The sequence below is a fragment of the Carcharodon carcharias genome, chromosome 2, assembly GCF_017639515.1.
Source record: "Carcharodon carcharias isolate sCarCar2 chromosome 2, sCarCar2.pri, whole genome shotgun sequence".
In the NCBI taxonomy this organism is placed as follows: domain Eukaryota; kingdom Metazoa; phylum Chordata; class Chondrichthyes; order Lamniformes; family Lamnidae; genus Carcharodon; species Carcharodon carcharias.
Window position 1 is genome coordinate 118,546,263 of NC_054468.1, and position 13,344 is coordinate 118,559,606.

The 13,344-nt window shown below is 43.4% G+C and overlaps 1 protein-coding gene across 3 annotated transcripts in view; it reads left to right on the forward strand.

The window, feature by feature from the left end:
• The window catches only part of LOC121272372, a 131,842-nt gene that overhangs the window by 51,987 nt on the left and 66,511 nt on the right, over positions 1 to 13,344 (forward strand). For all 3 annotated transcript variants that reach the window (XM_041179034.1, XM_041179020.1, XM_041179026.1), the window contains exon 6: positions 2,091 to 2,328. In XM_041179034.1, coding sequence (XP_041034968.1) covers positions 2,091 to 2,328 — 238 coding nt within the window. The remainder of the gene's footprint in view (positions 1 to 2,090; positions 2,329 to 13,344) is intronic.

Consider the following 13,344-nt stretch of genomic DNA (forward strand, 5'->3'; position numbering starts at 1 on the left):
GGACCTGAATGGAGATTAGGGACTGGCTGGCTGAGGGTGACGGTTGCTTGGCAGAGCTCCCTGTGAACCAAAGTAGAGATAATTAGTACATGGCAGCAGAGACAAACACAGGAGAGAAAGAACACTCACAGTTGTGTTGAGAGAGGGATGATGTGGTGCAGGATCCTCACATGTTGCCATAAGCAGGGTCCACATCCTCAGATCGATGGCACGCTCCTGAGTGAGGGGTCTAATGTGGCCCACTCCATCCATGGTCTGGGACCTCTACCTGCTGATGTGAACCAGCTTCTCCTGCATGAAAACATATGGAGAGAGTGTGAGCAGGACACAGGGCACTGCACGGAATGTTTGTGTGGTGAGCGGAGCCACGGACGGGATGAGGACTCGAGCTCCAGAGGATGAGCCTGATGGAGATGTGAGGGTTAATGATGTTGTCCCCTGAGGTTTGACATCCCTGTGGATGTGTGATGTGCCTGTGAGTTGAGAGTGATGAGAAGAGTCACTGACCTTGGCGGAGCAGATGAGACCATTCATCCTGTAGTGGCACTGGGTGGCTGTCCTCTTTTGCAGGGCATTGGCACTGATCATTGCCTCCCATGCTGGATTGGTGATGCTGCTGCCCCTCCTGTGGTCAGATAGTGCGTAGAAGACATCACGGCGGGTCTCCACGGCATCCAAAAGGTGCTCAAGGGATACATCACTAAATCTGGGGCATGCAATCTTTTTGCCTTTCGGGGTCATTCTGTCTTCCGTGCAGCAAGCGTGGGCTGGAAGCACTGAGAGGTGTGCATGTGGCTGGACTTTAAATATAGCGCCTGGCCTGAGGAAGTGGCGAGGTGATGGCGTGGCAGGTGAATGAGAGCTCACCTGCCATGGAAACGGGGTGTTTCCCGGGAATGCCTAATTAATGTGTTGTGTTTGGGATGATACAGCATGAAAAGTCACCATTACTGCAGTTAGTGCAAATCTGGGGAGATTCTGCCCAGTGAGTGTAGCATTCAATGATTTAATTGATCTCTGTTTGGTTGTATTAGCCTGTTCATTGATCTATATGTTCTCTGTGCTTGAATTCTTAAGCCAGCAGGTGGAGCTAGAGGGCTTAAATAAACTGACATTACACAGAACATTCCAGAATCTGGGCTGAGACCATATGTTTAGAAATCCTGTCATTGCTGAGATATTTGTAAGTACTGGAAGTAAACCTGCTGTAGATTTAGAACAGGTGTCATCTCTGCATTGCTGTGAGATAAATCGGACACCTAAGGTATACAGCAAACAGGTGAATACATAACAGGGAGCACCATCACTCCAGTCTCTTACAACACTAGGCATGGAGCCCTGGAGCTGTGTATAGAGCTCTCTTTTGATTGGAAAAATTGTGATGTGGCCAGTAATACAACTCGGGTCTGCTGGATGAGCATTACACTAGAGGATTTATCAATGTTAGAATAGTATCACAGCAAAGATAAAGCGATGTATGGTGTAAAATCAAATAAAACATTGCTGTGCAGTGTGACATGTAATACTTCTGATATTTAATTGCACCGAATGTTATATGAAAAACTATTTAGCCTTTTACGACCTCACAACATCCCAAAGCATTTAACAGCCAATGAAATACTTTTTGAAGTGCAGTCATTGTTGTAATAGGAAAGCTATTACAACACTATTGTGGTAGCTAATTTGCACACAACAAGCTCCCACAAACAGCGACATGATAATGACCATAGAACCTTTTTTTAAAAAATGATGTTGATTGAGGGATAAATATTGGCCAGGGCACCGGGAAAAACAGCTTTGCTTTTATTCGAAATACCGCCATGAGATCTTTAATGCCCACCTGAGAGGGCAGACAGGGCGTCGGTTTAATGCCTCACCCAAAAGGTGGCACCTCCAGCAGCAGCTGCACTCCCTCAGTACTGCACTGGAGTATCAGCCTAGATCCTAATGCTCAAGCCTCTGGAGTTAGCTATTCAATCTAGACACACATTAAATATACAGAGCTTAATGTGCCAATGACAAATCCTAGATTTTTGTGTAGAAATTGGTATAAAATTAAAGTAATTACTGTATCTTGTGTGTTGTTACAGGAAAGCCCTGAGGGATTTTGGAATTCCAGGCCAAAGCAACGGGGACAAGTTGGACAAAAGAAGCAAAAGTTCCAGTCTCCTAAATAGTCCGAGGAAGTCCCCAAACAGCAGCTGCCAGTCAAACATCCAAGATTTGTCTGTTGTCACCAACTGTGGCAAAACCAAAGAACCCTACAGGATATCTATAGCAAAACAAGAACTAACGAGGACCAAGCCAGATCACCAGGAAGTGTGCGAGGTAGGCATGTTGCAAATACGGTCTAATACTAATCTGTCGAGTAGTAACGTAGATGTGTGGGTCACAACATTGAAGGTGGAGGTGCATTGAAAAATTCTTGGGCTCTGTGTACTGCATATTTTAAAACTGTGACCATGTACCAGCTCCAACTACAATAGGAACTGCAGTTAATCCCCCGCGTAATATTTCAGAAACAGGAGACCCACTCGAACCTCCCCTGGGCCATAACTGAACCAACTTTTTCTTTCATACATTCCCTACTTTTGCTGAGATTCTGGTTACTAGTACCCTGAGCCTCAGCAGAATTGGCCCGTTGCCTCACCCCCATTGAAATATTAGCAGAAATCTCACATTCCCCTTCTGGTGAGCTCAAAACTGGGACTTGTTTTGAGAGCAGAAATACCAGCTCTCATCTTGACATTGAGTTCACTGGAGCTTGGCAATGAGGAAGCGGACCAACGTGCCACACCCTCAGCTGAAAATCGGTGGGCGTGCTGGAGGGAGTTTACCATGTTCAGAGAGGCGTAGATCTGTTGGAGCAAAGAGTAGGAATTTCCAGGTTTGGTAACCGGAAAGGGGAGTGAACTCCAACCCACCATGTTGAGAAGGAAATCTGGGGCGGAATTTTATGCTGGCGGGATTTTACCGTCCCGCTGAAGTCAGTGGAGTTTGGAAGAGCTTGTCGCATTTTATGGCCGTGATGGGGCTGTAAAATTCTGTCCCTGGGAGCGGCAGAGAGAATTTCTGCTAAACTTCCCCCAGAGATGATATTCTGGAAACACACAGTCTGTGAAGAGGAAGTGGGGTTGTATGATGGGCACCCAGTGCAATTACCCTCCATTTTGATCTCTGCTAATGTTGAATTTTAATCCCAGTGGCACAGCAGGGGGTGATGCAAGATTAAAAAAAGTGGGTCCTCGTAGGTCATTGGTGGGTGATGACCTCCTGCCTTATACCAGTCACTGGACCCAGCTGAGAGTCCAGAATGTAAATGAGACCAGGGTTATTGCCTAACCGGACCCCCTCCCCTGCATACCCAGCCCGCCCTGAACACAAGCCCGACTGCCAATACTTAAAGTATAAAGGTTTAAAGGCTTCCCTGAATCCTGTCCTTAAGCCCGAAATGTTGCTGTCTTCACTCTCTATGTATCCATGTCCTTGCACTATGCTGCTTTGTTAGCCATCTGCATGCAGGAGATAGGCATGAGAAAACAAATGGAATGATCAATCTCCATCTTGCACCTCCTCTGCTACCTCTCTATTTCCCATGTGTCTGCCCATGATGGTAACAAGATTTTGTCAATAATTCTGTCAATTTCTGAGGTGATCTGCTATCTGAAGTCACATGACCTTGACATGTTTTGTACCTTGCTGTCATCCCAAAGTGCTTTCTTTTAGGAATGGTATAAGATTTATTGTTAAAATGAGTCCTTTTGACATGGTTTATGTTATATTTTAAATTCAACCCTTACATTGAAAGTCTATATTATGTTGAAAGGCTTAATCTATATCAGTTCCTTCTTCAAAATATATAAATCCCTAACATCCTAAAAAGACAAATAAAAATTTAGAGCATTGAAGCCGTCCTGTGGTACTAGTCATGCTGTCCTGTTATTTAATTACAACAGCTCTCCAATTATATCTAGTTAAGTTCATTATGAATTTAAATAGGAAAGTCTAGTGAGTGTTGATTTAAAAAGAAACACTTGCATTTATATAGCAGCTTTCACAACCACCTGGCATCCAAAAGCGCTCACAGCCAATGAGGTACTGTCACTGTTGCAATGTAGGAAATGCAGCAGACAATGAATGCACAGAAAGCTCCCACAAACGACGATGTGATAATGACCAGAGAATCTGTTTTTGTGATGTTGATTAAGAGATGAATTTTGGCCAGGACACCTGGAAGGACACTACTGCTGTTCTTTGACATAGTGACATGGGATCTTTTATGTCACCTGAGAGGGCAGGCAGGGCCTCAGTTTGACCTCCCGCCTGACAGACTGCACCTCTGACAGTGCAGCACTCCCTCAGACTGTCAGTTATCACTTTTGTTCTCAGACTTGGGCTGGATTTTCCCATCCTGAAGAGGGAAGCAAATGTGTTGGACGGGCTTTAAAAATGGTGGCCAGGATCCAGTTTTGGGATTCCCAGCCCCATTCCCAGTGCTGGCAATTTTCAGCGGCACAGGATAAGGGGATTGGTCGGGAGCACGCACGATGATGTCCCACGTTGCTGGCACTGTTGGGGAAGTGAGCTTTTAAGACCTTCCCCAATTTCAGTGGAATCTGGCCGGTTTTGGAAGGCAGCTTGAATTACAGATTTTTGAAATACATTCGTGGGATGTGGGTATGGGTGTTACTGGTTAGGTCAGCATTTATTACCCATCCCTAATTGCCCTTGTTTAGGGAGCATTTAAGAGTCATTGACTGTGGATCTGGAGTCCTATGTTGGCAGACCAGGCAAAGATTTTCTTCCCTAAAAGGCATTAGTGAACCAGATGGGTTTTGATGACAAACAGCAGCAGTCATCATTAGACTTTTAATTCCAGATTTCTACTTAATTCAAATTCCACCATCTGCTATGGTGGGTTTCAGACCTGGGTCCCTGGGAGCATTACCCTGGGTCTGGGTCTCAAGATTACCAGTCCAGTGATAATACCACTACGCCATCGCCTCCCCAACAGAAGAGATGTCCTGAATATTGGGGAACTATAGTTTGGAGTCGGGAACTGTATGACGGGTAAGTTCAAGAGGTGTTGCCAACTTCACAGGCCATAATGAAATGCTGTCTCATAAGTTATATAAAAGTTTTTAATACAGTAAATGATAAGAGGGTTTTGTTTTAAGTGACCATGAAATAACATGTTTGCCAGGTTGTCACTTGTAACATCTGGCTGGTTGTCAAGGCAATGAACAGCATTGTGAAGGTGGAAAAGTCTTTGGATGCATCAAAGTACATTATAGAGTCGTAGAGGTTTACAGCACAGAAAAAGGCCCTTTGGCCCATCACGTCTGCGCTGGTCAAACAAGGACCTAACTATTCTAATCCAGTTTTCCAGCACTAGGCCCATAGCCTTGTATGCCATGGCATCGCAATTGCACATCCAAATACTTCTTAAAAGTTTTGAGGGTATCTGCCTCTACCACCCTCTCAGGCAATGAGTTCCAGATTCCCACCACCCTCTGGGTGAAAAAATTCTTCCCCATATCCCCTCTAAGCCTCCTACCCCTTACCTTAAATCTTTGCCCCCTGGTTATTGATCCCTCCACCAAGAAGAAAAGTTCCTTCCTGTCTACCCTATCTATGCCCCTCATAATTTTATACACCTCAATCATGTCCCCCCTCAATCTCCTCTGCTCCAGGGAAAATAACCCCACTCTATCCAATCTCTCCTCATAACTAAAACTCTCCAGCCCAGGCAACATCCTGGTAAATCTCCTCTGCACTCTCTTTAGTACAATCACATCCTTCCTATAATGCAGATGTCAGAACTGAATGCAATGCTCTAGCTGTGGCCTAACCTGCATTTTATACAGTTCCAGCATAACCTCCCCGCTCTTATATTCTATGCCTTGGCTAATAAAAGCAAGTATCCCATATGCCTTCTTAACCACCTTATCTACCTGTCCTGCTACCTTAAGGGACCGGTGGACATGCACACCATGGTCTGTCTGATCCTCAATACTTCCCAGGGTCCTACCATACATTGTGTATTCCTGTGCCTTGTTTGTCCTGCATCACCTCTCACTTATCCAGATTAAATTCCATTTGCCACTCATCAGCCCCTCTGATCAGCCCATCTATATCCTCCTGTAAGTTAAGGCTATCCTCACTATTTACCACCCCACCAATTTTCACGTCATCTGTGAACTTACTGATCAACTCTCCTACATTCAAGTCTAAATCGTTTATATATACCACAAATAGCAAGGGACCCAACACTGATCCCTGTGGAACCCCACTGGACACAGGCATCCAGTCACAAAAACACCCCTCGACCATCACCCTCTGCTTCCCGCCACTCAGCCAATTCTGGTTCCAATTTACCAAATTGCCTTGGATTCCATGGGCTCTTACCTTCGTTATCAGTCTCCCATGCGGGACTTTATCAAAAGACTTGCTGAAGTCCAAGTAGACTACGTCAAATCCATTGCCCTCATCTGCACACCTGGTCACCTCTTTGAAAAATTCAATCAAATTGGTCAGACATGACCTCCCTTTAACAAATCCATGCTGACTGTCCTTGATTAATCCCTGCCTCTCCAAGTGTAAATTAATTCTGTCCTTCAGAATTGCTTCCAATAGTTTCCCCACCACTGAGCTCCATGGATAAAGTGCTAATCTATATTGTACAATACTGAAATTCAGATCTGATGGTGTGGAATGAGCACAGAGCTTTGCTTTTATCCTTCCAAGTTCAGTTTAGCCATCTGGCTGTTTCAAATGGGCCAACTTATGCTTGGCCTGCCTGGTGACTTCCAGGTTGCTATGTAGCTTAGGGGGAACATTGGTTGGGAGTTTATCTATTGACACTTTATGACTGTGCTGAAATCCAGAGCAAGTGTAGTCCTAATATAGAATGTGGGTGCCGATCATTGAAAACTTGTGCACAAGTTACTCAGGCTTATTTTTCTGGCTGTTGAACTGTTTGTCTGTAACATACAGTTCATAAAACATGTTCAAACGTCCATTTTGGAGAAAAACAATGTTCACCATTGTGTCCACCCTTTTTATAAGCCATGCCTTCTGATAAGGACATTATGGGGCCTTGAAGGGTCACATTAACTTCATCAAAATCTTATTTTTCATTCCGGGTATCCATCTGCTGGCTTTACATATCAGACAAACAATAGACTCATTATTTCCATTTTAAAACCCCTGACAACCCATTGCTTGTTAATTTCAAATCATATGGTATCGGCAGATGATAAAGGCTTTCAGAAGAAAGAACTAATACCATTGCGTTCGACATGACAATCTCACAGTATTATAATATCATGTGTCAGGAAATTAATGTGACATGGAGTCACATGTCTTTATATTACCATGCTGCTGTTATTACACAATGCCACCATGATAAGATTTTTGATGAACAATGCAAAAAATAAAGTGTAACTCATTGTTTATAAACAATGATAGCTCTTTTAAAAATATATATTTTTGGGATGTGGGCATCATTGGCCAGGCCAGCATTTATTGCCCATACCTAATTGTCTTTGAGAAGGTGATGGTGAGTCACCTTCTTGAACCGCTGCAGTTCCATGTGGGGTAGGTACACCCACAGTGCTGTTAGGGAGGGAGTTCCAGGATTTTGACCCAGCGACAGTGAAGGAACGACAATATATTTCCAAATCAGGATGGTGAGTGACTTGAAGGGGACATTCCAGGTGGAGGTGTTCCCATGTGTCTGTTGCCCTTGTCCTTCTGGATGGTAGCGGTCATGGGTTTGGAATGTGCTGTTTAAGGAGCCTTGGTGAACTCCCGCAGTGCATCTTATAGATGGTACACACTGCTGCCACAGTTTGTTGTTGGTGGAGGGAGTGAACGTTTGTGGATGGGGTGCCAATCAAGCAGGCTGCTTTGTCCTGGATGGTGTTAAGCTTCTTGAGTGTTGCTGGAGATGCACTCATCCAGGCAATTGGGGACTATCCCATCACACTCCTGACTTGTGCCTTGTATATGGTGGACAGGCTCTGGGGACTTAGGAGGTGAATTACTTGCTGCAGAATTCCCACCGCTGACCTGTTCTCATAGCCACGGTAGTCATATGGTTAGTCCAGTTAAGTTTCTGGTCAATGGTAACCCCAGGATGTTAATGATTGGGGATTTGTTGATGGTAATGCTGTTGAGATGGTTAGATTATCTCTTGTTGGAGATGGTCATTGCCTGTCACTTGTGTTGCATGAATGCTACTTGCCACTTATTTGGCCAAGTCTGAATGTTGTCCAGGTCTTGCTGCAGTGTCCAGGCCTTATACAATGCTTGTAAGTGTCATTTACAAAATTCTTAATTCATGTATGAACACACCACCATTTCAATATATACATATTCATTCACGTTGGCTCTCATTATGCAATGGCAGATCTTTTATTTATTTGGTTCCTGACACAAAATAGCTTTAACTGGTAAAAATGAGTGAATTTCTATGCACAATGAGGTAGCAATAATATTACTGGCCGGCGATAACCCATACTTTGTCTCCATGTATGCCTCCTGCTTCCTAAAAAAGCCACCTCAGCAGGTTTGCCTTCTGGCTCTCATCTTTACTTCCTCTGCTCTTGGTTGCGAAGTAAAGGAAGAATCTTCCTTCTCCACCTGCCCTGTTCCTCAGCCTCTTATATTTCTTGCACTTGCGGCAATAATGATTCTGGCAGGGCTGTATTGTAAGGAATTTCTTAATCTCTTTAGGCCTTTGCATTGCTGTTTCAAGCTGCCTGTTTGTGTGTTTGGTAATGATCCTGTGGCTGCTTACATCTCATTCTATTTGTGCTTCCAAGCTGTCATGATATAAGTCTGAGCCAAAAAGCTTCAGTCTCCTAGACACCTTTGTTGTATTCTACTTTCTCAAGGGCAATTAGGGATGGCAATAAATTCTGGCCTAGCCAGCGACACCCACATCCCATGAAAGAATATAAAAGAAATCCAATAATCCTGACACAATTGGTTGCCTTAAAACGGAGGTCATGTGACTGCTATCTATTTTGATAGTTGCAGATGACTTACACATTTCAGTTACTGAAAGCCACGGATGCAAGTGTCATTTGTGGCTCAGTGGTTAGCCCCCTCACCTCTGAATCAACAGGTTGAGGGTTTTCAGTCCCACTCCAGACGCTGAGTGCAAAACCTCTTGGTTGGCCTCCAATTGTGAAGTGTTAAGGGTTGGGATGTTAAACTTGGGCCCTGTTTGTTTTCTTAGTTGGTAGTAAAGGATCCCATGGGACTAATTCAAAGAAGTGGAGGGGAGTTGTCCCCGGTGTCCTGGTCAACATTTATCCCCTAATCAACATCACATAAAGAACTGATGATCTGGTCATTATCACATTGCTGTTTGTGGGAGTTTGTTGTGTGTGCAGATTGGCTGCTGCATTTCCAGCCTTACGATAGTAACTACACTTCAACTGTAATTCGTTGGCTGTAACGTGTTTTTGGACGTCCTGAGGTGGATGTCACTAACCTCTCCAGTGGCAATTTGGAATGAGTTGCACCAGTAAAATCTCAAGCCTGACAGTACTGGAGTTCAAAATGCAGGAGGTACCATAATAGTATCTTTGACACTTTAGCGATAACTTGCAAAGGTGGTTTCCCTCAACTTTCCTAGTCAAGAATCACAGGAAATTTCACATCCTAATGATCACAATATATTAACAGTACCTCTTCATGAACTGATGCTCCCACAGCATAATAATTCTCCAAGCTTTTTGTTTGAAGGACCCCATTTCAAATGATCACTAATCACATGCCGTTCACCTAAATTATAATACTATATAATACTCATAATATGAGAGTGCTGCATGTGAGGAGCGTTTAATAATGCTTTACAGATTGACATACATACCCGCTTCATTGGCACCCAATCCACCACCTTAAACACTCACTCCCTCCACCACTGACACACAGTGGCAGCAGTGTGTACCGTCTACAAGATGCACTGCAGCAACTCACCAAGGCTCCCTCGACAGCACTTTCCAAACCTGCGACCTTGACCACCTAGAAGGGCAAGAGCAGCAGATTCATGGGAATACCACCACCTGCAAGTTCCACTCCAAGCCACTCACCATCCTGACTTGGAAATATATCGCCGTTCCTTCATCATTGCTGGGTCAAAATCCTGGAACTCCCTTTGGTGTTTCTGCTTCTCAATGCAGATTCAGTCTATCCTTGTACTGTGCCCTGGGTGAGACAGTCAACCCTCTCTGCACTGCACATATGTGGCGGGCAAGCTCCATTCCCCCCTCCCCAATGCGCTTCATGTTATTTTGTGGACCTCTGGAAAGTGTTGATGTATCTCCAGGGGTTGGTGCTCCAGCTGTTTACTACAGAACTCCCAAACTAATCGCACTGCCCTGCATCCTACCCATTTCCTTGCATGTTCCTCCGCTTCATATATTTATTCATCTTGCTCTTAAAGGGTGGAATTGCCTTTAAATCAACCACTCCTCTCAACCCTTTAGCTAAATTCTCCTAGGCTATCTCCTTGTTCTTTTAGTCATCACTAAATTCCCTAGCCAGATGAAATCATCTTTCCCTATTCATTTTATTGAAACAATTTGGAAAAAGTTCCACTAAATCTGTCCTTAGCAGCCTCTGATCAGTGCAAACTGTATGGAGTTTGATCCCCATTCTGGCTGGGGTGCATGCAGGACCTGTCCCCTTGTTCTACCTGTGGTGGAGATCGTGGTGCTGGAGGTCAGACCTGCCTTCAGGCAGAGAGGCCTCTATGAACAACTGAAGAAGACAGCGCAAAAACCAAGAGGCACAGAGAAATAGGCAGTGGAACTGCCCTTAGTCAGATCACCACTACCACCATTAAACAGTTCAAATAAGTGAGTTAAGGTTTTCCTATTAAAACATCAGAGAGGAAAAGAAGTGTTAAATGTTCATAATATGGCATCACTAATGGTAATGACTCGACACACAAATGATGAGTTAACAATGCGTATGGCTATTGCTGCTATCTTAATGACATAACAACAACAGCTGTTCCTTGTGTTGCCGCTGCACTAGTTATTTCACATTGATTTTTCTCTTCACTCTGGTGTTATTAGAAATGACTAAGAACCAACGAGATCAATACTAACATTTTATTTTGCATTAGCAGCCCTGAGGTGAGCTTTCAAATCTATTCCAGAGTAAGTTTTGCTATCCATTTCTGATTGTAAAAGTCAAGCAGTTGTAAAAATTTGTGATTAACTTTTACACCCAATTCTTGCTGATAGTAAATTCTTGGACTGGCACAGAAAATTGGGAATGGAGCCAATTTATTTTATTTGACAGCACTTCACTTGTGGTGTAGTTACAAAGCCAAACTGACTCTGCAAGGTGCATATGTAGAAAATGATAGAGATAGATAGATGTACCATGGCACAAATGTTAAAGTGCCAGCTGAAATCAGCATAGTTGATAGTTTTAAAAATTGGTCAGGAGTGGGTGGGTGGTTGTGGTTGTGGTATAGTATTATCACTGGACTAGTACTCCAGATATCCAGAGGACCCAGCTTCAAATCCCACCTCGGCCAGTGGTGAAATTTGAATTCAATACAAATTCTGGAATTAAAAAGTCTGATGATGATCATGAAACCATTATCATAAAAACCCATCTGGTTTACTAGTGTCCTTTAGGGAAGGAAATCTGCTGTCATTACCTGGTCTGGCCTTCATTTGACTCCAGACCCACAGCAATGTGGTTGACTCTGAAATGGCCTAGTAAGCCATTCAGTTCTCAAGGGCAGTTAGGAATGGGCAATAAATGCTGGCCCAGCCAGCGACGCCCTCATCCCATGAATAACTTTTAAAAATTGCTATTGTAGAGGATGGCACCACCATCTTGAAAGCAGTTGGAAAACGTTAAACATCAGAGTATACAAGCACTCAGTTGTAACAATGTAACAAAGATCAGGTCTTTATTGAGACACCATAGCTCACAATCCAATATTTTTGCTCAGGTACATCGCACTTCATAATTGCAGTATAGATACAGCATACAAAATCTAGCTCACACTCTTCTACCTCTGACCTCTACAATTAATGCCTGCTACCACTCAAACAGTACATCAAAGATACATACAACTGACATCAGAACATGGAGCCAGCAAACATACACTTAACTCTTCTCAGACCTTCCTAGTCATTCTGCCACCATGGTTAGATTGCCGTCATAAATTTGACTAAGCATCTATTATTATAAATATAAATGACCAGATTAACATCTTTCAGAACATGAGAGACATGGATAAGTGAACTTTGCACATTCCATCAGTCCCTTACGTCTTGCCTGCTTCGAGAATACTTCCCAAGCCCAGCAGAAAGAATACCGGGTTTCCTCCTTTACTCAAAATGCTACAATTGACTAAACAAGGTTTCGATCTTTAGCTGACTAATTAAGCTACAGTATTTACATTGAAAGCCTCATTCTAAAATGGAAGCTTTATTCTGAAATGAAAGTTTGCAAAAACACTTTGTTTATATGGGGCTCTCACCTCTAAATCATCCTTTAACATGTGACTCATTCACCACCACAACACATCTGATATTTTGTCCTCCTGCAAGCATCTTATGTTCTTCCATCGCTCTTGTCTTTCATTTAAACTTCTTCTCTTTACCCTGCCCCAAGCCACATGACATCTCTCTGAGAAGCCCTCCTTTCCCCTTCCCCTCACTCCCAGTTCTAAGAAGTTGCTCATCCTCTGTGATTCACATCTTCAGCTCAACGTCACCCTCGTCTTCCCTCAGTCTCACCTTTGATATAAACTCCTCTACTGTTATTCTTGGCCACGCCATTGATTTTGGACTTCCCATAGCTGTAGCCTTTATCACTGACAAGTGTCATGACAGTATTATAAATTGTGAAAATGGTATTTTAAAGGTTATATTTTTAAAAATGGACTATAAGTCAAAATTGACTCTTGTGGATTTCAACTATTGTCTTTTAACTCATGAGGAAACATAAGGATGCATTCCCAGGCATGAAAGACATTTAGAATTCAATGAGTGCTCAGCAAATGTAAATAGATGCCATTGACTTTGATGATTTCCCTTCATAAACAAAGACATTGACTGATGAGAAACTTTAAGGCATGAAAAGCTAGCACAGTAGGTGGGAGGAGGATTCAGACTGTGATTAAAATCAAATAAAATTATTTGGAAGATGACTTGGCATTTGTTACAGGGTCACATGATACAGTGGCCATCTTTACTCCCTATTAAAAATGTAGCAAACTCCATGGTAGAACTTCATCAGCCATCGATCTGCTGCAATGAGCTAGGCTAACAGAAGGGCCACACCGCAGCTCCTTGA